Below are 27,894 nucleotides of genomic sequence, written 5' to 3'. Positions count from 1 at the left end.
AATGCCTAAGGTGCCTTAATGGTTTTCTTGGTTTCACTGGAGATGGCTGGTAATTACAGATATGCTTTGGTTATGTAACTATACTCCTATTATGTTAATGTGTGTGCGCAATTTAAGTAGTAGCTTAAAACCTATACATGCTGAAGGTACTCTACAAGAAGATATGTCAAAGAAATAATCAATCTTCCCATTTTCTCTTCCGCCTGCTACTTCTATAGCTTTTCTTCTTCCTTCCTAATTACAACCCTTAAATAGAATTCGTGCCTCATATCAAATTTACCGAGTATCATAACTCCTCCAAGTGGTAAAGATACCTCAAGACAAATGCTGGGCATAGAAGCCACAGGGCATAAATATGGAAAGAAGTAAAAAGCTAACCTTTTCAAACAATAAGGCTTCCCTCTCACTTACCAACTTCACATTTCCCTGTATGGCCCCGGAAGATGACTGGTTAGCCAGAGACGGGTAAGATTCCTCAAGGGAGGAACAACCTAAGATAGGCACAGTCGCAGGGGGGCCATCAGGTGAGAAATTGGGGATCAACAGAGGTGAGGCTTAGAACCTCACCCCCCCTGTTCTGAGAGAAATCTTCTGCATACGTGGATGTTTTATTGCCCTTGTCTAGCTTGGATTAACACATAGTCTACAGGCACACACCTGATATCTACATTTGCTCTCTTACAACACTACACTATGTTTTCTACCTTTATCTTGTATCTAGCTACCACTTCAGCATTTTATTTAAAATAATAATAATAAAGAGAGAAATGTGGTATCCACATATAAATCAAGTATAAAAACCAAATGAGTATTCATATTTGAACTGACTGTTTAGAGTTCATAATGCATGAGCAAAACCGAAAGTTTCTGTGATGACTGCCCTTGTACTGTTCACTATGTAACTTATTCATTATGTAAGAATTTGTTCTACATTTAAGAACTTGTTTGTTATGCCTCAGAAGATTGGAGACTGACGAAAATTAGGCTTGGGGTGGATTAATGATTGTGCATTGAGCATTGACTCCCCTATACAGAATTTTATTGTCGTTAACAACCATTTGATCAATAAATATGAGAGATGCCCTCACAAAAAAAAAAAAAAGGACAGACTTCCAATGGTAAAATAAATAAGTAACTGGGATGTAATGTATAGCATAAGGAATATAGTCAAGATATTGTAACAGCTTGGTAGGGTGATAGCTGGAACCTAGAATTATGTATATAAATGTTCTACCACTGTGTTGTACACTTGAAACTAATGTAATGTAATACTGTGCGTCAACTACCCTTCAATAAAAAATAATTATTTAAAAAAAAAATGGTTATCCCATTAACTTAATCGGCTTCAGTTTGGTTACTGCACTAATAAAGCCCTGGTTTTACTTGGACAGCTGAGATGACGGGATCCTTCATGAAGATAGAATATGCCCACAGAACTTATTTGTGGTGGGTGATAAACTTTAGAATTTGTTCTTGTAATCTTGAAGTTTAAGTATTTTGTTACATCTAAATATAAATATCACATAGGTACAGAATGCAGGAAAAACTGGAGCATTGTGAGAGATTGGGAGTCACCATTGTAAAAGTGTATAGATAGTCAATACCCTAAGATCACCAGAGAGTGTACAGTGAGAAGGGATTTTTCTTTCATTTTTTTATCCATTCACCAAACTATCATTGAGTGTTACTAGAATTACGAATAAAAAATGACAGAATGTTTTCTACAAGTTCGTAACTTCTTGATTGCAAAATACAATGACCTACTTGAAATCCCAAATGTGTTTAACTTATCTATAAGGCAATTTTTTGGTTGGCTACTCCTTAATTGGAAAGCTCTCTCATCCAGTGAGTCAGATCACCATTCCCTCACCTTCCTCCTTTATGAGTGTTCCTTTTACATCTCTGAGACTTAAAATTTGACATTCCAGGGTTGCATTCTTGGTCCTTAAACCTTCATCTCTAACTCCAATTTTGCCAGGTAGGCTTTAGGTCAAACCAGCTAAGTAAAGTTTAATAGTTTAGAACTATCCATTAACAACAGTACACAGGCGATACTATCTGCCTTGGAGATATACTGACCTAGGTTCTACTAGCTTATTAAAATCTTAATTGTTTTGCTCTGTGTGAGCCTATTTTCTCATGTCCTGATAACAGCAACAAAAATACTTGATTTGCAAGTCTATTAATATTAAATTGCAAGTTTAAGACTTTTAAATGTTTCACATTCGATACTGTACTATTAATACAACCCATCTTCAGATGAACAAGACAAATGACGCCAAATTATAAATATCTACCTTACCTAATATTAACTTCTGTTCGTGAGCACTCAGCCTACATAGTGTTATTCAGGTTACATGTCCTGGCTCGCTCTGTATTGTTTTCTTTAGAATCTCTCATAGCGTCAGGGAATGGCTCAAAGTAACAGTGGCAACTGCTACTTTCCATATAAGACGTTGAGGAAAACACATTTTTTTCAAGTCTTCTTAAACAGTTCACCGTAGCTTAGGGCTGAAACTGAAAAGTAAGCTTCGGTCACAAAAACTCAGTCCAACGCTGCCCCTCTGACTGCAGGTCTCAGAGAAAAGGCAGCGGGACCACAACTGTTCCCCAAGCAAAGTTAAACACAACTTTTATCTTTCCCGCTGGTTCCAAAAGGACCAACCACATCGATAGTCCGTCATGCGCCGCGCCGCTTCCGTTCGCGCATTTTAATTACGTCAGCGTGTTAGCTCTCGCGCTATCATTAGGTTACTGAAGCCCTTTGACAAAGATCTCGCGAAACTTGTTCTACAGGTCCAAGCTAGACTCTCACTGTCCTGCACCCGACCCCCAATCTGTTCTTCCTTTTTCTGTCTCAGCCGCAGAATTCTCCCGCCCCCTCCCTTGAGCACCCAGCCCTCTTGTTTCCGATTTCAAGCCGGAACCGGAAGTTCAGTGGGCGGAGCCCGGCGGCGGAAAACGCCGCGGAGCCAGAGCCGGGACTCGGCTGTGGCCGCTGCTCTCGTCCCCGCCACGGATCGCCGTGGCTCCAGGCTGAAGGTCGGTCCGGAGGCGGGTGGGCGCAGGTCTCCCCCGGAGTGTCCGGGCGGCAGCTTCCCGGGCTCCGCAAGGGATCATGTCTACAGCCTCCGCCGCTTCCTCCTCCTCCTCGTCGTCGGCCGGTGAGATGATCGAAGCCCCCTCTCAAGTCCTCAACTTTGAAGAGATCGACTACAAGGAGATCGAGGTGGAAGAGGTGAGCGAGGCCTGGCACGGAGGCGCGGGCGCCGGCCCTTCCCCGCCTCTCCCTGCCAGCGACTCCTCAGGCGGCTCCACGCCCCTCTGATCCGCGGGGCCCCGCCGCGTGCACCAGGAGTCCCCACACCCCAACAGAGACAGGGTGTAGAAGGGACTCTCCGCACTCAAGTGCTCTGGGGTAGCCCTCTTTTTAACTCACTTCGGCACTCGAGTTTGCATTTGATACTCCGGTGTCTGGATTTGGGTCTTTTCAAACGAGAGGATGAACTGGTGAGATAGCGTAGCCCACTAGTTACTTCTCTTATCTGTAAGTAGTAAATTCATTAAAGAGCATGGCCTGGAGTTTGAATTCGCTAAGACGTGGCGCTCTTACGAGTCAAGAATTGTATAATGTTCTAGCTCAGTGCCTGGCACGTAGTGCGTGTTGAATAAATTGGTAAATTAATACATTAACATGTCTAATAAGTGTTACCTTGAGTACAGTGTGGTTCTCAGATTCGCCAGTTCCATAGAGCAGTAATAATGTTAAATGTCCTGTCTTCAATTGGAATAACTTTAGATTTCACCGTTAGTAATATAGACTGGTCTACGATGAAAAGATGTTTCAAGTAGCATATTCGGAAGAGAAAGCTAATGACAACCAGAATGTAACACCAGACCAAGAATGGCTGTTAGAAAAACCGAGTCCATTCTTTACTCCACAATAATTTATTTTAGAGCAAGGTAATGTGCCTTTAATACATTGCTACTTTTCAAATTTACAGAGGAGTGGATTGGTTCAAAGGACCTTAGATTTAGAAAAGTAGAAACTGTGTATATATATTTTAAAGACACATTCTAGAAAATGTTAAAACTTGGTCGAAAGTATCAGTTACCATTTATCATTTTTTAAAAATATTAAATACTTTGTACATATGCCATAAAGAATCTTGTATGTCCTATATTATAAACTCTCAAAGAGGTATCTCTACTTTAAAGATCCAAAATTGTTTTTAGGTAGTGGCAAGCTAAAAGTGAGATACTTATCATTCAGCAAATAAATTTTTTAGTATACATGTATTGGAAGAATAATGGATTACTTAATCATATTTTCTGACTGCATAAAGTAACCTAGAAATCATGCCCGACAGCCTCATTTTACAAGGCAGTGTAATTGGAAAGAAAAAGGTCTTTGGAGTTAGAACATTCAGTCTATCAGCTGTGCTACTTATTAGCTGTATGATTTGGAGCAAGTACCCTAACTCATCCCTTTAAAGCTTTAGTTTCCTTAACTATAAAATAGGGCTAATAGTTTCTATTTCATTTCATCTGTATAACATATGCTAATAGGCAATAAATGCAAAACATCCAACACAGTGCCTAACACATATTACTAGGAAACTGAGTTCCAGAGAGTAACAGTGTCCTGCTTTAAGGTCACACAGCTAAAAGAAGAACCTGTATTTTGAAAAGAGGGGGGAAGTGTGTGTGTGCTTGTTTTCTGTTGATGCTATGATAAATTCCTTTTTCAGAAGTAGATAGTTGATCCAGCTTTCATGGCTAACATTCTTTCTTTTTTAAGAATAAAAATTCAGTGAGTCAGTATAAAAGAATTGCAGTTTTTAAATAAGCATTTACGTCTACTCTGTGGCAAACTGCTATGCTTGTAGAGTGCAAATTGCTATATAATAATAACTTGTATTTCATGGTTTACCAAATGCTTTCACAAACTTACATCATTTGATTCTTAAAACCATAGTTTTTATACACTGCTTTCTAAAGCATTTTATATTCTTCCTCCCTCTTGGAAGAATGAAAGTTATTAAGGAGACATTTATCATTTTGCTGCTTTTCCCCCAAAGCGTATAATTTCTGATTATAGGTTTTTATGTTTCCAAAGACCCTGCTTTCAGTTCAGATAATGTTTCAACAGTTCTTCGGTATATTTAGGATATTCTTAAGGAGTAGATTTTTGTTTTTAGATGAAATTTTCTATATTAAACACTCATTTAATTTTTCTCAGTTTTTAATAACTGCTTTATTTTCACTTTAAAGATTGAATTTGGATTTATCTGATGTTGAAATCATTACATAATTTCCATCATACTCTTCATGTGCACATTAAAACAGTGTGATACAACCCAAAGTTCCCCAATGGGCACTCAGCACCTACTTCTCATCTTAGATTCTGCTTCTGGGTTAAAATCATGAATAAGAGAACAGAGAAAGATGACCAGTAATGGAGTATTTTACATTGCTTTCAATATTTTACATGGTACAAGCATATTGCCTATAAATAAAACCATATTCTATATTTCTCAAATAACAATGTAATTGAATCAGCATTATATAGATTCAGTTAGAAACTATTTTAAGAAAAACACTCCAGCCACAGGCCAAATGTGCAATCATTTAGAAGATGCACATTCTTAAGGCATTAGCTGATTTTAATCCTTACAATCCTAATATTTGTGACTTAGTAATATCAGCGTGGCACTTCTTGAATTCAGTTCTGTTACCAAATTATGTAAGGTCTCAGACCTAGAAACCTACATAGGTTGGGTTTTTGGGGGAGGTTTTTTGTTTTTTGTTTTTTTAGTTTTTACCAACCAGGATGTGAGTGTAGAGAATGATAAACAGTGAGGTACGTACACTGGGGACTAGGTTTTAAGAAGTGGTAAGGCGGTGTGGTGTGGTGAAAAGTGTACTGGGCTGGGTACTTGGAAAATTTAGATGCCTTGCTGATTCTGTTATATTTCTTAACTTTGAGCAAGTCACCTCATTTTTCTGGGCCTTTGATTTCTCATGTAAAATGAGGGATGGAACAAGGTCATTTAAGATCCTTACCTGTTCTAAAATGAAAACATGTGTTTCCAGTATTTCTACTCTGTTTCCACAGTAAGTTTTAGAAACAGTGATCATGATCTCTCATGGAATGTAGTTGGCGACCAACTAATCCTAGACAGGGTAAAAGATAGTCCCATTTTACAGGTATTAATAAGTAGTCATAGGGTTTCATTTTCCAGAAACCTCATGTTCAAGGAAGTGGTCCTTGGACCAAGAGCTGGGGATTGACTTTGAGGTTTTTTATTCACTAGTCAGGTGCTCTTTCCACTGGATTTACAGCGTTGCTTTTGTTGTTTCTGAAGTACTATTCTGAATGGAAAAACAGAATACTTTTTTCCTTTATAGTTGGTTCTGGTCATTTAATGAGCACTCTCTTCCATGCACAATACTGCCAAGGTACTGTAGATAGGAGACTCTTAGGATTCTCTTCTTAAAAATTTTGACCTGTTTTGAGACTAGAATAACAGAAAAATTAATAAAAATATTTTCAGAACCACAGATTTAAAACTATGAATATAATGTAAATTGAGCACTTAAGCTATAATTTGAAAGTAGAATTAATTACAGAAGATTCCCTATAAAGTGGGCATCATAGGTTCTGAAAGGCACCAAGATGAATTGTCTTTGCAGTGGTTCCTCTGCCTAAAGTGCTCTCCCGGTTGCCCCTTAAAACTGCATTGGTTGGCTCTTTCTCACCTTTCAAGCCCCGCCTCAGATTTTCCTTCTTAAAGAAGCTTTCCCTGAACAACCTAGATCTCTGTCACCTTTATTATCCTTTATGACACTTACGAGTAACCAAAATTGTGTATCACCCAGCAAAATGTAAGCTGTCTTACTCACACTTGTAATTCGAATGCCTAGTACCTAAAAGGTTGTTGAATACTCACTGAATGAGTAAATGAAGTTACACGGCGTAATCATGGGAATTTCATGCTCATCTGGTCCTCTTATAGTACGTGTGATAAAACCAGAGGTTAAGATAATTTGGTGATTCCACTAAAGCAGCTTTTGCACTAGAAATCTGATTCTCTAAATGTTGATGGCATTAAACTCCATTATATCTAGCAAATACTTCTATTTAGCAGGGGTAAAAGATGCTGTAAAGGATCAGGTGCTGTGAATAAGCTATGTATTGGTGGGCCTTCACTAAAATGTTAAAAAGACCCTATTTGGCATAGTTGCTTTTTAAAAAGGAGACCATGTTGATCTCAAGTATAGCGTATGAGCAAGGCACATACAACCTCCACAGCATTTGTATGTTCTTAAGGTTTGTTATAGAGACACACAAAGGTTTTGTTTTAAAGAGAAATATACAAAGAACTTTGGCAATAATGTGTATATTGTAGTTTTAGGTTATAAGTATATGGGCAACTAATAATAGAGAAGAACCTAATTTACAGTGGCTTGAATAAACTGAGTCCATAGATTTGTTGAGCAGCATTTAATTATGGATATCCAGAATTATTAATAAATTGTCCCATGTAAAATTTGGTGATCACTGGTTTCAGAAGAAATCTGGAATTGTTAGCACAGTGAATAGATAGCCACAGTAATTTTTATATTGTGCGTGGTAGGTTAAAAGATGATAGAGGCATATTATTTAAAAGAAGGGCTTATTAAGAGGAACAGATGTCTTATGTCAGGCTTTAAAAGATTGCATGAAAAATTCAGAAGAAAGTTTAAGTAATCAAAGCTTCACTTTTGTGTTATCAAGTTTGTCTTGTCAGCAGATGGCAGGTCCACACTGCCACAGTTTATTAATAGATAATTGAAGTTCTGAAATAGAGGCTCCAAGTTCTAACTAATAAATGTAAGATCTCTGCTTGTTCTGTCATGTTCCAAATTTCCAGCCAAAGCAATAGCAGCCAGCCCAGGGTCCGTTTGCAGAGTCCACCGAACAGGGCCAACCAAAGTGACAACATAGTCACTGAACTAAAAATAACATGAATTGGGGACAATTAAGAATTATTTCATGGTGAATTAACAGAACAAGGGCATACTTCCTTTTCCATGTAATTTAAGTGGTTTTGTCTTTAGTAACCTGACGTGGATGAAGAAGTGGAGTAGTCTTCCATCCTAAAGTAATTCATTTTTAAAGGAGTTGCTTTCTTTAAGCACACAACAAATTCAGGTTTTGGCTTTTATGCTTTTTAATACTGATTGCATGAAAACACTCTACACTAACATCTCATTTCTTCTGTTATATTTTTATTAGGAAATTAAATTGAAATCTGCTTTACTCTCTGAAGCTAAAGTTGTGGACCCAAAACCAAGAGGACTAAACTATAGAAGGAACAATGTGTATCATGTACATATATGATGTATATATTATTATCTAAGAACATTTCTGTTGAGAAAACATTCATAAATTTAGAAGAAAATATTTCTAAATTAACTTCCCCTTTAAAACTAAAATCTTCTTTACATTCCTCCGTTCTTCTATTTTTACAGATGAGGGATTGTTAAAAATATATGAAATATTTATTTCTTGGTTCACCATTTTGGCTGGATGGGTATGATCAGGGAGATACTTATAATTTAGGTGTATGCCCTTTTTTTACGCTGTTGGTGAAATCGTTGGGGAAAGCTGTCATCCAGAACAATTATTAATCATAATGTACCAAAGAAATCTGTATTATTCAGATATGAATGTGATCCAAAAAGCAGATTTGATTTGTGAACTTGAATTCAAAATTTGGCAGTAAGTAAAAACTGTCTTCCTTTCAGTGTTTTGTAGTTTGAATATTGGGTTTATCATTGTTTACCTCAGTTCCCAGCATCTCCCAGTTTTCCATCTGTGCCATTCTTTTTTTATTTTTATTTTTTTTTATTGAAGGGTAGTTGACACACAGTATTACATTACATTCGTTTCAGGTGTACAACATAGTGATTCCACATTTATATACATGGCGATTCTAGATACCAGCTATCACCATACCAAGCTGTTACAATATCTTGACTATATTCATTACATCCCGGTTACTTACTATTTTACCATTGGAAGTGTGTACTTTTTTTTTTTTGTGAGGGCATCTCTCATATTTATTGGTCAAATGGTTGTTAACAACAATAAAATTCTGTATAGGGGAGTCAATGCTCAATGCACAATCATTAATCCACCCCAAGCCTAATTTTCGTCAGTCTCCAATCTTCTGAGGCATAACAAACAAGTTCTTACATGGAGAACAAATTCTTACATAGTGAATAAGTTCTTACATGGTGAACAGTACAAGGGCAGCCATCACAGAAACCTTTGGTTTTGCTCATGCATTATGAACTATAAACAGTCAGTTCAAATATGAATACTCATTTGATTTTTATACTTGATTTATATGTGGATACCACATTTCTCTCTTTATTTTTATTATTTTTAATAAAATGCTGAAGTGGTAGCTAGATACAAGATAAAGGTAGAAAACATAGTTAAGTGTTGTAAGAGAGCAAATGTAGATGATCAGGTGTGTGCCTGTAGACTGTGTGTTAATCCAAGCTAGACAAGGGCAATAAAACATCCACGTATGCAGAAGATTTCTCTCAGAACGGGGGGGTGAGGTTCTAAGCCTCACCTCTGTTGATCCCCAATTTCTCACCTGATGACCCCCCTGCAACTGTGCCTGTCTTACGTTGTTCCTCCCTTGAGGAATCTTACCCGTCTCTGGCTAACCAGTCATCTTCCGGGGCCATACAGGGAAATGTAAAGTTGGTAAGTGAGAGAGAAGCCTTATTGCTTGAAATGGTTAGCTTTTTATTTCTTTGCATATTTATGCCCTGTAGCTTCTATGCCCAGCATTTGTCTTGAGGTATATTTACCACTTGCAAGAATTATGATACTCGGTAAATTTGATATGAGGCACAAATTCTATTTAAGGGTTGTAATTAGGAAGGAAGAAGAAAAGCTATAGAAGTAGCAGGCGGAAGAGAAAATGGGAAGATTGATTATTTCTTTGACATATCTTCTTGTAGAGTAACTTCAGCATGTATAGGTTTTAAGCTACTACTTAAATTGCGCACACACATTAACATAATAGGAGTATAGTTACATAACCAAAGCATATCTGTAATTACCAGCCATCTCCAGTGAAACCAAGAAAACCAGTTAGGCACCTTAGGCATTTGTGAAAACTTATCTATGATATGGTGGATATTGTCCAACTGAACTTGAACAGTCTGAGAGAAATCAGACAAATTAAAACAACCCATTCCTGGGGAATGTTCACATCCCTTATGTTCTTTTAACAGTAAATAGTCTGTAGTTGTAAGATTTTGGAGCGCTACAATTTGCACTTCTCCTAATTCTTGGTTGAGTTCCAACAGTATAGATCCAGTCAAATTTGTTGTTTTACTGTATGCACAGGCCAGCTTAGATATCTCCTTCATTCCCATGGCAAGTCCAGGACCTGGTGGGATGAGTGCATCTACAGCTGTAGCAGTGCATGGATCTTTGTTGGTGTTTTTTGATGATCATCTTCTGGCATGAGTCTTCCCGAGAGTGCTGATGTTGGAAGTTCTTTTTCATATAGTATCTTAGTTCATTTTCAGGGTAGCCCAATTAGGCTTTGTTCCTCTGTATAAACACAAACAGACCCTTTGCCTACACTTTATATGCTCTTTATACCCTTGTGTAGAACTCATTGGAGGTTACCACACAGGAACTGCCCTTTTTTTTTTTTAATCATTAATCTACACTTACATGACGAATATTATGTTTACTAGGCGCTCCCCTGTACCAGGTCCCCCTATAAACCCCTTTACAGTCACTGTCCATCAGCATAGCAAAATGTTGTAGAATCACTACTTGCCTTCTCTGTGTTGTACAGCCCTCCCTTTTCTCCTACCCCCCCATGCATGCTAATCTTAATACCCTCCTACTTCTCCCCCCCACTTATCCCTCCCTACCCACCCATCCTCCCCAGTCCCTTTCCCTTTGGTACCTGTTAGTCCATTCTTGAGTTCTGTGATTCTGCTGCTGTTTTGTTCCTTCAGTTTTTCCTTTGTTCTTATATTCCACAGATAAGTGAAATCATTTGGTATTTCTCTCTCTCCGCTTGGCTTGTTTCACTGAGCATAATACCCTCCAGCTCCATCCATGTTGCTGCAAATGGTTGGATTTGCCCTTTTCTTATGGCTGAGTAGTATTCGATTGTGTATATGTACCACATCTTCTTTATCCATTCATCTATCGGTGGACATTTAGGTTGCTTCCAATTCTTGGCTATTGTAAACAGTGCTGCAATAAACATAGGGGTGCACTGATCTTTCTCATACTTGATTGCTACATTCTTAGGGTAAATTCCTAGGAGTACAATTCCTGGGTCAAATGGTAGGTTCTGTTTTGAGCATTTTGATGTACCTCCATACTGCTTTCCACAATGGTTGAACTAACTTACATTCCCAACAGCAGTGTAGGAGGGTTCCCCTTTCTCCACAGCCTCGCCAACATTTGTTGTTCTCTGTCTTTTGGATGGCAGCTATCCTTACTGGTGTGAGGTGATACCTCATTGTAGTTTTAATTTGCATTTCTCTGATAATTAGCGATGTGGAGCATCTTCATGTGTCTGTTGGCCATCTGTATTTCTTTTTTGGAGAACTGTCTGTTCAGTTCCTCTGCCCATTTTTTAATTGGGTTATTTGTTTTTTGTTTGTTGAGGCGTGTGAGCTCCTTATATATTCTGGACGTCAAGCCTTTATCGGATGTGTCATTTTCAAATATATTCTCCCATACTGTAGGGTTCCTTTTTGTTCTATTGATGGTGTCTTTTGCTGTACAGAAGCTTTTCAGCTTAATATAGTCCCACTTGTTCATTTTTGCTGTTGTTTTCCTTGCCTAGGGAGATATGTTCAAGAAGAGTTCACTCATGTTTATGTCTAAGAGATTTTTGCCTACATTTTTTTCTAAGAGTTTTATGGTTTCATGACTTACATTCAGGTCTTTGATCTATTTTGAATTTACTTTTGTGTAGTATGGGGTTAGACAATGGTCCAGTTTCATTCTCCTACATGTAGCTGTCCAGTTTTGCCAGCACCATCTGTTGAAGAGACTGTCATTTCGCCATTGTATGTCCATGGCTCCTTTATCAAATATTAATTGACCCCATATGTTTGGGTTAATATCTGGATTCTCTAATCTGTTCCACTGGTCTTTGGCTCTGTTCTTGTGCCAGTACCAAATTGTCTTGATTACTATGGCTTTGTAGTAGAGCTTGAAGTTGGGGAGTAAGATCTCTCCCACTTTATTCTTCTTTCTCAGGACTGCTTTCGCTATTCGGGGTCTTTGGTGTTTCCATATGAATTTTTGAATTATTTGTTCCAGTTCATTGAACAGTGTTGCTGGTAATTTGATAGGGATTGCATCAAATTCTGTATATTGCTTTGGGCAGGATGGCCATTTTGAAGATATTAATTCTTCCTAGCCATGAGCATGGGATGTTTCCATTTGTTAGTGTCCCCTTTAATTTCTCTTAAGAGTGACTTGTAGTTTTCAGGATATAGCTCTTTCACTTCTTTGGTTAGGTTTATTCCTAGGTATTTTATTTTTTTTGATGCAATTGTGAATGGAGTTGTTTTCCTGATTTCTCTTTCTGTTGGTTCATTGTTAGTGTATGGGAAAGCCACAGATTTCTGTGTGTTGATTTTGTATCCTGCAACTTTGCTGTATTCCGATATCAGTTCTAGTAGTTTTGGGGTGGAGTCTTTAGGGTTTTTTATGTACAGTATCATGTCATCTGCAAATAGTGACAGTTTAACTTCTTCTTTACCAATCTGGATTCCTTGTATTTCTTTGTTTTGTCTGATTGCCGTGGCTAGGACCTCCAGTACTATGTTAAATAACAGTGGAGAGAGTGGGCATCCCTGTCTAGTTCCCGATCTCAGAGGAAATGCTTTCAGCTTCTCGCTGTTCAATATAATGTTGGCTGTGGGTTTATCATAGATGGCCTTTATTATGTTGAGGTACTTGCCCTCTATTCCCATTTTGCTGAGAGTTTTTATCATGAATGGATGTTGAACTTTGTCAAATGCTTTTTCAGCATCTATGGAGATGATCATGTGGTTTTTGTCTTTCTTTTTGTTGATGTGGTGGATGATGTTGATGGACTTTCGAATGTTGTACCATCCTTGCATCCCTGGGATGAATCCCACTTGGTCATGGCGTATGATCCTTTTGATGTAATTTTGAATTCGGTTTGCTAATATTTTGTTGAGTATTTTTGCATCTACGTTCATCAGGGATATTGGTCTGTAGTTTTCTTTTTTGGTGGGGTCTTTGCCTGGTTTTGGTATTAGGGTGATGTTAGCTTCATAGAATGAGTTTGGGAGTATCCCCTCCTCCTCTATTTTTTGGAAAACTTTAAGGAGAAATGGTATTATGTCTTCCCTGTATGTCTGATAAGATTCCGAGGTAAATCCATCTGGCCCGGGGGTTTTGTTCTTTGGTAGTTTTTTGATTACCGCTTCAATTTCGTTGCTGGTAATTGGTCTGTTTAGATTTTCTGTTTCTTTCTGGGTCAATCGTGGAACGCTGTATTTTTCTAGGAAGTTGTCCATTTCTCCTAGGTTTCCCAGCTTGTTAGCATATCGGTTTTTGTAGTATTCTCTAATAATTCTTTGTATTTCTGTGGTGTCTGTCGCGATTTTTCCTTTCTCGTTTCTGATACTGTTGATTTGTGTTGACTCTCTTTTCTTCTTAATAAGTCTGGCTAGAGGCTTATCTATTTTGTTTATTTTCTCAAAGAACCAGCTCTTGGTTTCATTAATTTTTGCTGTTGTTTTATTCTTCTCAATTTTATTTATTTCTTCTCTGATCTTTATTATGTCCCTCCTTCTGCTGACCTTAGGCCTCATTTGTTCTTCTTTTTCCAATTTCGATAATTGTGACATTAGACCATTCATTTGGGATTGTTCTTCCTTTTTTAAATATGCTTGGATTGCTATATACTTTCCTCTTAAGACTGCTTTTGCTGCGTCCCACAGAAGTTGGGGCTTAGTGTTGTTGTTGTCATTTGTTTCCATATATTGCTGCATCTCCATTTTGATTTGGTCATTGATCCATTGATTATTTAGGAGCGTGTTGTTAAGCCTCCATGTGTTTGTGAGCCTCTTTGCTTTCTTTGTACAGTTTATTTCTAGTTTTATGCCTTTGTGGTCTGAAAAGTTGGTTGGTAGGATTTCAGTCTTTTGGAATTTTCTGAGGCTCTTTTTGTGGGCTAGTATGTGGTCTATTCTGGAGAATGTTCCATGTGCACTTGAGAAGAATGTATATCCTGTTGCTTTTGGATGTAGAGTTCTATAGATGTCTATTAGGTCCATCTGCTCTACTGTGTTGTTCAGTGCTTCCGTGTCCTTACTTATTTTCTGCCCAGTGCATCTATCCTTTGCGGTGAGTGGTGTGTTGAAGTCTCCTAGAATGAATGCATTGCAGTATATTTCCCCCTTTAGTTCTGTTAGTATTTGTTTCACATATGCTGGTGCTCCTGTGTTGGGTACATATATATTTAGAATGGTTATATCCTCTTGTTGGACTGAGCCCTTTATCATTATGTAGTGTCCTTCTTTATCTCTTGTTACTTTCTTTGTTTTGAAGTCTATTTTGTCTGATATTAGTACTGCAACCCCTGCTTTCTTCTCGCTGTTGTTTGCTTGACATGTTTTTCCATCCCTTGACTTTTAGTCTGTACATGTCTTTGGGTTTGAGGTGAGTTTCTTGTAAGCAGCATATAGATGGTTCTTGCTTTTTTATCCGTTCTGTTACTCTGTGTCTTTTGATTGGTGCATTCAGCCCATTAACATTTAGGGTGACTATTGGAAGATATGTACTTATTGCCATTGCAGGCTTTAAATTCGTGGTTACCAAAGGTTCAAGGTTAGCCTCTTTAGTATCTTACTGCCTAACTTAGCTCGCTTATTGAGCTATTATATACACTGTCTAGAGATTCTTTTCTTCTCTCCCTTCTTATTCCTCCTCCTCGATTCTTCATATGTTGGGTGTTTTGTGCTGTACTCTTTCTAGGAGTGCTCCCATCTAGAGCAGTCCCTGTAAGATGTCCTGTAGTGGTGGTTTGTGGGAAGCAAATTCCCTCAGCTTTTGTTTGTCTGGGAATTGTTTAATCCCACCGTCATATTTGAATGATAGTCGTGCTGGATACAGTATCCTTGGTTCAAGGCCCTTCTGTTTCATTGTATTAAATATATCATGCCATTCTCTTCTGACCTGTAGGGTTTCTGTCGAGAAGTCTGATGTTAGCCTGATGGGTTTTCCTTTATAGGTGACCTTTTTCTCTCTAGCTGCCTTTAAAACTCTTTCCTTGTCCTTGATCTTTGCCATTTTAATTATTATGTGTCTTGGTGTTGTCCTCCTTGGATCCTTTCTGTTGGGAGTTCTGTGTATTTCCGTGGTCTGTTTCGTTATTTCCTCCCCCAGTTTGGGGAAGTTTTCAGCAATTATTTCTTCTAAGACACTTTCCATCTATTTTCCTCTCTCTCTTCTTCTTCTGGAACCCCTATAATATGGATATTGTTCCTTTTGGATTAGTTGCACAGTTCTCTTAATATTGTTTCATTCCTGGAGATCCTTTTGTCTCTCTCTATGTCAGCTTCTATGCATTCCTGTTCTCTGGTTTCAATTCCATCAATGGCCTCTTGCATCCTATCCATTCTGCTTATAAACCCTTCCAGAGTTTGTTTCATTTCTGCAATCTCCTTCCTGACATCTGTGATCTCCCTCTGGACTTCATCCCATTTCTCTTGCGTATTTCTCTGCATCTCTCTGTCAGCATGTTTATGATTCTTATTTTGAATTCTTTTTCAGGAAGACTGGTTAGGTCTGTCTCTTTCTCTGTTGTTGTCTCTGTGATCTTTGTCTGCCTGTAGCTTTGCCTTTTCATGGTGATAGGAATAGTTTGCAGAGCTGGGACGAGTGACAGCTGGAAGAACGTCCCTTCTTGTTGGTTTGTGGCCCTCCTCTCCTGGGAGAACAGCGACCTCTAGTGGCTTGTGCTGCGCAGCTGCGCGCAGACAGGGTTTTTATTTTAAAAACCTACTTTCTAGCTCTTTCTTTTACTTCATTCACCTGTTGCCTAATTCAAATATTGTCCTTGATTCATCTCTTTTCCTCTCCAGCCGTCCTGCCTGCATGAAGACCATCAGCAAGCCCTTCGGACTCTTCCTCTGAAAAGATATCCCAGATCCGCCCATTTTTCTGCAGTTCTGACAGCCTTTCCAGCTGTTGTCTCTTGCTTGGGCTGCTGGAATAGCTTCCTATTTCCTGTTGCTATATACCCTGGCTTAGCTACAATCCATTCACACAAGAGCTAGAATGATTTTTTTTTCACGTAAAATCATATTTTATCTCTCCTCTTTAACATCCTCCAGTTACTTCCCATTGTGTTTAGACTGAAATCAAACCCCTTTTCCTGGTGCAGAGCACCATTCAGGATCCAGACTGTCCAGCGTTATCTTGCATCACTCCTCCTCCTCTCACTATTCACCACCCACCCTGAACGCTAAAGTATTTCTCTAGGTCATCAGTAAAATGTCACCTTTCTTATTGAGACCTTACAGGACTACCCCGTTTAAAATTATATGCATATGCACTTAACACACAGAATTTGTTCCTTTACTTACCAAACTTAGAATTCTCTAAAATATTTCTTTTGTTTTATATCTTCATCTTTATTTGTGTCCCGCCACCAGAATATAATAAGAGCAAGGAGTTTGGTCTCATTTGTTCACTTCTGGACCTTGAGTGCCTAACTATACTGCCCAGCCTGTAGGTGGGGTTCAAATATTGTTGAATGATGGGGAATGGGGATTTTTTTCCCTGCAGAGCCTTTACACGAGTTGTTTCTTCTTTGGTTGATTCCTTATCTCATTCTGTTACCAAGTTAGTAACCTCCTCAGGTGGCCTTCCAGCCGAAACTATCCAGCCTGAAGTTTCCACCAGTCTCTGTCATATTATTGTATTTTTTTTGTTTCCTACATGGCATTTTTTTACAGTCTGACATTTTTCTTACTCATCCCTTTGTTGACTGTCTTTTCTCCTCCCTCTCTCCCTTGATTGAAAGTACATACCACTGTACATCAGGACCTTTGTCTTATTTACATCTGCATCTCTGGTATCCCAGATGGTAGCTGGACAAGAAATACATTGGTTTCAGGAGGAAACAAATGAAGTTCATTGTTCTCTTGGCATCAGCCTCACTTTCACCCCTTGAAGGCAAATGCCCTCACTCCCTGCTTCTGACTCGGCCTTCCCCGTTGCTTTCCCCTGAAACTCCGCTGAGCTCTGCCTTGAGCTCCCTGTAGGCGAGCTGCCTACCATCCCACAGTCTCTTACGTGGTTCCGTCTCTGTCCTACAGCAGCTTCCTTTCTGCAGTCAGAAGTCTCTTCGATTTTCAGTTACCTGCTTTTCTCTTGGCAAGTTTTTCTGTATCATTTCTGTGTCCTTTTGGGGCTGAGAGAACCTGAGTAGGGCCTCCCTCCGTCTCTCTTGCCACTCCTCATCATCTGTAGCTTCCCAGGTTGGCCAAGTGTGTTCTTTGAGGCTGCCTACTCCTGGGGACCTCGGTGAGAAGTGGGGGAGAGGGAGCAGGTCCGTTCTGCCCTCGAATTCCTTTGCTGATCCTGAAGGGGGAGGAGTGGTTCTGTAGCCACCTTGGGCTCTCCTCAGCTGGGAAGTATGGAAGAAATTGTTTAAGTACTATTGTTTGTCCTCAGTTTTTTTCTCTCACTTTTATCCCTTGAAGGCAAGGGTGAATTTTTTTTTTTTCTTTTCACCCCTAACATCTCTACACAGTCCCATGTCCCTGACCTCCAGGGATGGGAGAAGGGATAGAGATTGAATAAGCCATCAATGGCCAATAATTTAATCAGTCATGACTGTAATGAAGCCTCCATAAAAACCCAAAAGGACGGGGTGCAAAGAGCTTCCGGGCTGATGAATGCATAGGTTGGGAGAGTGGTGCACAAGGAGGGCATGGAATCTCAGAACCTTTTCCACATACCTTGCCCTACGCATCTTTTCCATCTTGCTACTCCTGAGTTATATCCTTTTACAATAAATGGTAATCTAGTCAGTAAGATGTTTGTCTGAATTCTGTGAGCTGCCTTAGCAAGTTAATGGGACCTAAGGGAGGGGGTCATGGGAGCCTTCAGTCTGCAGCCTGTTAGTCAGAAGCACAGGTGATAAGCTGGGTTTGTGACTGGTATCTGAAGTTGGGGGCGGGTGGTCTCCTAGAACTGAGTCCTTAACCTGTGCTGTGAGATCTGATGCTATCTACAAGTAGATAGTGTGATAATTGAAGACTTGTGGGATACCCAACTGGTATCCAAGAATTGCTTGGTGGTGTGGGGAAATCCCTCTCTGCACATTGGATTTGGTGCTCAGAATCATTAGATAAACAGAAATTAAATTGTTTAAGCATCACTCTGTGCTTCTAACCTCACCTTTGAATTCATAGGAATAATTTTTTCTATCTTGTATTTCAGTTTATGTATACAACCTTGGACATCTTGTACTTTCTACATAGTCACTTTAGATCAGTTGTTTCACCATACATATGAAATATCTTATGGCGCTAATGTGAGTGGAGCCTTTTTAAGGGTTTGAGCTCATAACTTACTTGGCTTTGCCTGTTTTTATCTTTCAGAGTGTTCCCAGAAATTGCTTTTTTAAGCAAAAGGGAGAAGTTTTATCCTCATTGGCCACATTTTGTTCACACTAATTGAAGTTCGGCTCAGAGTCAGCTGCCATCTCAGCACTAGGTGGCACTGTGCACCACAGTTAGTCATTCACACCTTTTTTGTAACAAGTGCACAATCCTCAAATATGATGCTTGGAATCCTTGCATAGGCATTCCTGAGAAAAGAAAATGTAACAAGGGGAGACATACTAAGTGCCAGTTACATGAATGTACTTGTAAATACATGGTTGAAAAATACATTAAATTACGTCATGGTCATTATTTCATAGTAATACCAAAAAGGTAGGCTGGTCTCAATCCAAACCTTCTTAGGCTAGTGTGATCTCAAAGCTGAGATTTGTTTTAGGACCCCTTTGCTGTTCATCATGGTTAATTGTGAAAGAAAAGAGTAGTAAAGCTTTTCAGACTGATGTCCTTTTGCTTACTTTTTATAAATTTTTGAAATGTGCCATAATATAAAAACTACAAACATTTATAAAAGTTCTCATGCACTTACTGTTCTTTTGTGATGTTTAAGGAAATGCTTGGTTTTGACTTAGGAACCCTACAGATACTCACTGAGGAAAATGTAAGCATCTTCCTTTTATTGGTGAGAAAAGAGAAGCTCATAGATGTTAACTTGGCGCAGCATGAATAGCTCCTGGGTATACAGAACCTGTGTTCAGTCTCAAGTCTATTGGGTTCCAGAACCTGGGAGTGCTCTTCCTGTTACTGTAATGGTGCCAGACTTAGCCAGTACCCGTTCATGTAAAGGTAATGTGAGTGACAAGTGCAGGGACAGATGTTGGCTCCTTTCTCTTATGAGAGGTGTGGAGAAAACAAACCCAAACAGTAGGACCCTGAACATCCAGAGTTAGGAAGGGAAAAGGGAAAGTCACCAAAGGAAAGACTGGCTGCTAGAGATGTTGGCCTGCTTTTGCCTGGAGAAGCCCAATTCCTTTAAGTCAGTGACATACAGAACTGAGCAGAATATAGAGTGAATCAATCATTATGTACTCGAGGTCTCAAATGCTGGCTTCCCTGAATACTTAGTCTCCATATGATCTTGGGCAACTTGTAACCATGAGACTGAGTTTACCTGCCTTTAAAAATGGAGGAGGATGAAATGTGTTAATGTATGAAAAAGTACATAGACTAGTACCTGGTACATGGTAAACATTCAATTAATGTTAAATGCTTGGGCAGTTTTATACATTAAGCAACATGAGAAATGTCCCTACTGCTTTATGTAATTTGAGCTGTGGCGGGAGTCGCCATACACCCCAGTTTACAACTACTATCCTGGTAGTTATTACTAGCTCACCTTTCATACTCTACAGAAGAGGCCCAATATAGGCAGTAAAGTATTTGCTCACTGTAGCTGCAGCCGACTTTGTTACAGAAGAGTTTTGTGCCCAGGGATTTGTTCATGTAAGTTTGTCTAAAGTGAAGACTCTTCCTCCAAGGGAAGATAGAGCTGCTGCTTTCTGATACATAATACAGATAATGTGTGTGCACATTAGGACCCCTCACGTTTCTTGGTAGACTGCCTAGCATCAGACTGCACTTGCTATTTCCTAGCTATATAGCCTTGGGCAAATTAGTTTACTTCTTTAAACCTAAGGGCTCCATCTGTTAAATGAGGGTGGCATTAGTACCTGTCACCTAGGGCTATGTAAGTGAGGTAATGCATATAAAGCACTTAGCTCAGTGCCTATTACATAGAAAGTACATCATAAATGACAACTGTATAGGGACGGTAGATTTTTTCACTTAAGGAAAAGGCTGTGACACAGTACTTATTAAAATCCATTGAAATTGAAAGATAGAATTACACTTAAGTCCTTTACAATTATTAAAATCTATTGATTTTCTGATAGGTATCAAAATAAGTAATAAGTATTTTTTTGTTGTTTTTATATTATGGCAAATTTCAAACATTTATAAAAGAGAATGATGTGAGAAAGCAATGAACCCTTGAGGGTACCTATCAGTTAACTTCTGTAATAATATAGTACATGGCCAATCATTATTTTATTATTTTTAAAAAACTTTCATGAGATATATTTTGTACATCATAAATTTCACCCATTTCAAGTGTACAATGATTTGTACAAATTTACTGAGTTACGTAACATTATCATAAATCAGTTTTCGAACATTTTCATTACCTTGGTAGGGTACTTCCAACCCAGATTCCATTCTCAGCCCTAGGCAACTGCTGATCTGCTTTCTGCCCTTATAGATTTGCCTTTTCTGGACATTTCCTATAAATGGAATGATACAATGTCTAAGTCGCTTGTGTCTAGCTTTCACTTGGCATAGTGTTTTTGATGTTCATCCACATTGTAGCACATTCGGTAGTTCATTTCTTTTTCTAGATGAACAATGTTCCTTTGTATAGATTATGCTTTTTTTGTCTATCCTTCACAGTGGCCAGTCTTCCACTCCCTACTCCTGCTTATTTATTTCATAAATGATAGCTTAAAACCTTGTTATATATTCCTGCTTTTTACTTTTACTTTTCCAAATCATCTTGTCTCTATCCTCTTATACATCTTACCTGTTTTCATTTGTTTTCTGTCTCCAAGAGTCTTTTTTGTTGTTTTTGTTTATGGTTTTACTTGACACTGAACTGGTTTCTAGACCATAAACTTTCAAAGGTACAGTTCATTTCATTATCTCCTGCCTTTAATGAAAATACATACTTGCTTAGTGTCAGATCCAGATAGTGAAGGTTTTTCTAAATTCTTCAGTAAGTCTTTCAGATTGTGTTCAGTGCTACATGTTGTGCTGGAAACTGTTTCTAATTCTCATGATTTTTTTAAACTCAGGTTGTTGGAAGAGGAGCCTTTGGAGTAGTTTGCAAAGCTAAGTGGAGAGCAAAAGATGTTGCTATTAAACAAATAGAAAGTGAATCGGAGAGGAAAGCTTTTATTGTAGAGGTAAGTAGAGAGATAATCATTCCCGTTGTATAGTTCTTCACTTCAGACACTCTGAATTTAATCTTATGAAAAAAATTGTTTTTCAGTCATTTTTCTGTATACCCAAATATCAGCAATTTGGCTGAACCAAAGGTTCAGGAACACTTTTTCATTCATACTCTTAGTTCTGATTAGAAACTTGGAGAAAAGTGACAACTACATAAATGAATCCATCCCTGAATTAAAATACAGTCTCATCCATGTAATTCAGATCTATTTCAAGGCATAGAATTTAAATTTTAAAAAGAAAAGAAATGCTATTTTCTCCCATTACCTAAAATTAAGAAGGGGAAGTAGTATGCATTCATTTTTGACTGAGTATTTTTAGAAATTCAAATGAGATCATTTTAAGGGAAGATAATTTCAAATTTGATTTTACTCATTTAGCATGAAAATTTACAACTCTGTTGTCTTAGCTTTGATGATGAAGATTTTGATGATCATGAGATTATGTATTGTTAGATTTATTCTTTATTAATTTTGTGCTATGTTGTGTATTAGATTATTGTATTTCATTAAGTCAGTGGTTTATCACTTTTTAACCTCATTGGCCAAAGGCTGAGTGGTCTTTACCTTATAAACCATCTGAGTTTATATGTTATTTTATTTAATTATAATTTCAAAGTATATTTCATGATACATTTAACTGTGTAAAGTGAAGAAATTAGAATTTGGTAGTGATATGATAATGCTAATTTTTGTAATTAGTTAAATGAGTTGAGAAATGCTGATAGTTTGATGGAGTCATGAAGAAAGGTGATCTGTAGTAGTATATTCTAGAACTTCGGCCTCAGTCTTCCCTTTTTTACGATTTTTGTTCATGGTTTAGATAAGGTCATAGATCCTATACTGTTGTATTGGCAGCTTGGCAGCTTCACAAAACTAGGTAAAAGTATGTGTGTTTCATGCTAGGGATCAAGAGTCAAAAGATCACAATAGCCTGGAGAAAAAAATGTTTTTAATCAAATCTATACAGACATGTACTCTAAATTGTCAGCTGGTTCCCTACGTATTCTTATTTTTAAAAGTTTTATCCCCCACACCTCCTGTCAAGTTTTCTGCTTCTCGGAAGCAACTACTTGAGCTCATCCTTTAGTTTTTTTGTTTTGTGTCCCCCAGTCCAGAGACTCTTTGTTAACCTTCTCTAATGAATCAGCCTCAAACCTTTGGGATGATAAAGAGGCAGCCTCCAAGCTGTGTGAAGTAAGGGAGGGAAGGGATCTTTGGGTCTAACTTTAAACTAATATTGCCACTCTTTCATTAGCTCATTGTTATAGGAAGCTGGTATTTACTACCACTCTCCAGCCTTTTAGAGCTTTTGTGAGATAAATGTGGTTGCTTTATACTTATTTTCATTTCTTTTAGGTCTGCTCTTTCAGTATTGCTAGTCATTTGATTTCCAGCTTCTAAAAATATGTGGTGTTTTCTCATTTCACATTGTCTTCATCCTTCCGCATACATGCTTTGAGAAAATATCTTTACTGTCTTAGTGGGATTTGGCAATGAGGCAGAAATAAATGCTTGAATAATCTGCTATTTAAAGCTCAGTGCTAAATCTAACAGGATGAAATATAATAATATATATGTATATATAAATAAGAATATAATAAATAGTGATATTAATTCTTCTGTTAGGACTGAAAACCCACAAACATTGCCTACAGAAAAATACAGCATTCTAATAGCACATAGTAACAAGGTTTACCTTAGTGGATTTATATGAGTCTGCAGTATAATGCAGGTAATAGAGAAGTAAAGGAGGAAGGGAGGGAAAAAGGGCAGAAAAGAGAGAAGAAAGAGCAAGAGGCGGTTTGAGGGGGATACATTAATAGGAGTTTGAGATGAAGAGCAAGATATTTGCATACAGGCTGACTTCACTGAATATGACTTTAATGTGAATCCTTGGATTGGAGAAGATTAAAACTGGAAGTAGGGAGACCAGCTAAGAGAAGGCAATAGTAATTACCACAGCAACTCAGGTTAGAATTGCTAAGGCAGTGGTAGCGCAAATGGAGAGGAAAAAATTGGCACAAGATGGGAGACTATAGGAAAGAGAGTGCAGGTGCAGATTTTAAATCTAGTGAAGTTCTAACCCTCCTACACCACCACTTCCTGGCTATCGGGATCCTGACTATTGGTTGGGATAACTCAGCTCAGTGCCATCTCTGGGATAATGTCCTAACATGTCCTGGCAAAGTTAATTTCTTCTTATTTGTAGTTTTCATACCTTGTTCATAACTCCTGTCATAATACTTAGCACATTACTTTAATGATTTTTTTTTACATGTTTCTCCCCCAACTGAATTGAGAGAGCTCTAGGGCAAGGATTCTGTGTGCCATTCTGGGGGTGGGGGTGGGAGGGCACTTATGATGGTTGTGCCAGCTACAGAGCAAATAGTATTGTTGAATGATTAAACTAATGTTTTGTACAACCCTAAGATTCTCATGATACTGTGAAAGCAGTTCCTCAAAAGTTAGCACTTTTTAACAGAAACCTTAATTTGTTACAGCTTCGGCAGTTATCCCGCGTGAACCATCCTAATATTGTAAAGCTTTATGGAGCCTGCTTGAATCCAGTAAGTTTGTCATTTTTTCACTGTCACCTGTCTATAAAAAATGACATGGCAGATGTGTACTGGTGTGTAGTTTATGAAGCTATTTTGATCTGTCATGTTATTTCTGGGGGGGAAATATACTTGTGTTTGTTTCTCTTCTGTTAGCAACACAGTATATTGGAGGGGTTTCTTAGGTGGTCTTACCCAGTAACCACATCTTCTTAGGAGGCTTATCCTATCCTGTGACAGGATACTCGACTCACTAGCACTGGAGAAAGTCCCCAAAGATCTGGTGACTGTGTCTGTATATACATCTCCACTCTTAGACAGTGGGACCCTACAAGACAAGGTCTTAGATCGTGAAAAGTTTTTTTTTCTCTAATGCCATTCATATATTAGAGACCAAAAGAATAATTTGTAATGCATTTATAAAATCAGAGGTTGAATTAAATCATCTCTCAAGTCCTTTAAGATGCTGTAGCTCTGGTTAATATTTTGACCTACATTTTGTTTAGGTGTGTCTTGTGATGGAATATGCTGAAGGGGGCTCCTTATATAATGGTGAGTATCATTAGAACTAGTAGAGTAAATAATTGAAAAGTTTTTAATGTAACCTGTAACTTAAATGTTCTTCACAATTTACCCTCAGAAGTCCAAGAGGAGGTAATTAAGAATCTGCTTAAGATTAAAAGGAAAAAGATGCTACAACATTAGTATGTGAAATTTAGAAGTCTAAGTATGTCAACTTTTTTAATTGATGGTACTTTGCATAATGTTAAAAAGCATTTAAGTAAAGTAAAATTTGCTTTTTAAATAGATTTAAAATATCTTCATACTTTTTTCTTTTTATCTTCTCTTAGATTTGCACCTCCTCATTTTAGACCTCTTTAACCATGCATCCATTTAAATTTTTTATTTTACTTCTCAAAAAATAAACTAGTAAAAACTCATTTCACAGACCATTTTAATTATAACAGTGAAAGAAAACTGTATCATTTAGTTACCTTTATAGAGGAGAACTTTTTCACAAGAAGAAATACAAATGGTTTCTTTCAAACACCAACACCAGTACCTAAATGTGTTATCTCTTGTTGCACGATTTATATAAAATAGCTGCATTTATTTTTTAAAGTAACATTAATTCATATAAACATTTATTTGTATTTACAGCCCATGTGTTCATTATTTTAAGAGTTATCTGATACTCCGTTGTTTTACTTGGTTAGCTAGTTTTTAGCTATTGTAGAAAGTGTAATTGGGAGCATCTTGGTACCCATGATTGTGTTTCCTTCTGTACAGTTTCTCTGTGTCTCTCCTATAGTAGTGTGCCATCACATTGCTTACCATTTATATTATTGTGTGAAAGACTGTCCATCAATTTGAAAAAGTGTGATAACGTTTATGAATTTTACTTGAATGAAAAGCTGTTACATGTTAGGTACCTGTGTGGTAGTTGTTCACCTGAAATTAGATACTTCCATCATTTTACTTAGAAAAGAACTAAAAGTAGGGCTGAGAGGAACTTTGGAAGAAAAACAGCTAGTTATGTGTTCTGACAGTGCTTGCAGTCACCACATGTCTTCTATATGCAATAAAGTTCTTTTTAGTTTGTACCTTTTTCTTGCAGTGCTGCATGGTGCTGAACCCTTGCCATACTACACGGCTGCCCACGCAATGAGCTGGTGTTTACAGTGTTCCCAAGGGGTGGCTTACCTTCACAGCATGCAGCCGAAAGCGCTCATTCACAGGGACCTGAAACCACCGAAGTAAGTTCTAACGTGGCATCTCTCCTGCCACCCTCTACCCACCCCCTCATTCAAGCTGATGAGTGCACGTGAGTTTCTCTTTTCTCTTTCCTTTTAGTTTGATCAAGTGTTTATTTTTAACTCCATTTTCATCCCTTAGTCATTTACCTAAGCTTGCATTTTAGAATGTTGTCTTTAGTAGGATTTTTATTTCAGTAAAGTTTTATTTTTAGTAATGCCTTCCTTAGATTAGCATATTTCTAGAATCCATTAGCCTTATAAATCTTATTTTATGCCTTCATATGAATATTATTTTATGTGTGCAGTTAGACAGTTCCATGATTTGTGCAAAGACAAACCTGTCGTGTTCCATGCTATATCCCTAACAACTAGCACAATGTGCACACGTGGTAGACATTCTATTACAAATTTATAGAATGGTTATTTTCAGAGGAAGGCAAGAGGGAATTTCTGGCATCTGGGTAGAAATTGAAATCCTTTTCCCATATTTAGGATTCTGGGAATCTTAAAGAACTTTAAAATTCCCTAAATAAATACTTGAAAAGGCTGCAACTTTTGTAGTTTTGTTTGTATCAGTATTCAATTAAAGAAAATATACATGTGGTATTTATTGTCTCCTTTTTGCTGTAAGTTCTGTCGTCTTTATCCACCTGTGACAGAGTGAAACTGTCCCCGGGTGCCCTTCTCCGCACACCCTACTCTGCTTCTCCTGGCGATCACATTAGTCCTCAGATGAGACATTTCTCCTAGGAAATGAATCTCAAGTATTCCATTCTCTTGATACTGGTTTAAAGCATTAAAGCATGCCTTCTTGGTATAACTTGTCACTCTCACTTCTAATCCAATATCCTTTACATAGGTTCCAGTTCTTGGAGTCACTGTTCTCATTTGGTGTACCTTATTTCTACTCCCAGGCTTAAACTGATTTCTCTTTCCCCAGGCAACCTGGTCAAATAAATGCCTAAGCTCCAGATTCATGACACTTTTATTTTTCTAACTTAACTCCTAGGGCTGTTGTTATCGTAGTGCCTTCTCTTGGCTAATAAAGAAGAAATCACTGAACTTTTGTTGCCTGGTTACAGAGACTGAGTCCTCATTTTCCTCTCTGTATTAACATGGAGTCGAATTATCAAAACAAATTCATGAAAATCATAGTGCTCATCCAGCAGTAAATTAATGATTCTAAGGGTACAGGCAAGCCTCAGGTACAGACAAAAGGTTCTTTTTCTGGAGGAGCTAGAAACCATCAGCTGCAACTCCCTCTACTGTCTATTTTCTTCTGCATTAGGGAGTGTTTTGGCTTTTGAATGACTGACTAGCCATTAAACAAATATATATGGAATGTCTAATAAAGGTCATTTCAGGTTTCTAACGTCTTTTATGTTTCTTAATTACACAGCTTGAACAAGTGCGTCCATTCTCTGTCCACCCCTACTCCATAAATCCATAAATCATTGGTTTATTTAACCAACCTATTTAGAACAGTTAGGTTCTACTGAAATCATTTGTAGATAGGGACTCTGCTTTTGCTAATTAACACCATTAACGTATTTGTAAGAGGTCTAGTCTAAGTCATTCCTCTTGGGCATCCTGTGGCTGGCCTCCCCCTGTAGTGTTGCAGATTGTCTTTGGGGCACCCAGTGGACAAATTAGGCTTTAGAATTAGAATTGATTTTTTCAGAAGGTACTAAGAAAAAGAAAATTCCTTGGAATGGCTATGCCTTCATATACAACTGTATTTATAAGTACATATGCTCTAGGTTATTGTCACCTGAAAACCTTTGGGTACTGTGGTCGGGAATAGTTCTCAGAATAGCACATAAAGATGGCACCTGAAGATTTGATCAG

General features: G+C 38.0%; 1 protein-coding gene across 2 annotated transcripts in view; it reads left to right on the top strand.

Moving 5' to 3' along the window:
• The first annotated feature begins 2,792 nt into the window (after positions 1–2,792).
• Positions 2,793–27,894, top strand: part of MAP3K7 (mitogen-activated protein kinase kinase kinase 7) — a 75,116-nt gene continuing 50,014 nt past the window's right edge. For both annotated transcript variants that reach the window (XM_036896832.2, XM_036896831.2), the window contains exons 1-5: positions 2,793–3,238; positions 21,576–21,686; positions 24,236–24,301; positions 24,796–24,841; positions 25,908–26,046. In XM_036896832.2, coding sequence (XP_036752727.1) covers positions 3,119–3,238; positions 21,576–21,686; positions 24,236–24,301; positions 24,796–24,841; positions 25,908–26,046 — 482 coding nt within the window. In that variant the 5' untranslated portion in view covers positions 2,793–3,118. The remainder of the gene's footprint in view (positions 3,239–21,575; positions 21,687–24,235; positions 24,302–24,795; positions 24,842–25,907; positions 26,047–27,894) is intronic.

The sequence above is a fragment of the Manis pentadactyla genome, chromosome 12, assembly GCF_030020395.1.
Source record: "Manis pentadactyla isolate mManPen7 chromosome 12, mManPen7.hap1, whole genome shotgun sequence".
NCBI classification, from domain to species: Eukaryota; Metazoa; Chordata; class Mammalia; order Pholidota; family Manidae; genus Manis; species Manis pentadactyla.
Note: the sequence above shows the minus strand (reverse complement) of the source record. Positions and strands in the feature narration are given on the sequence as shown.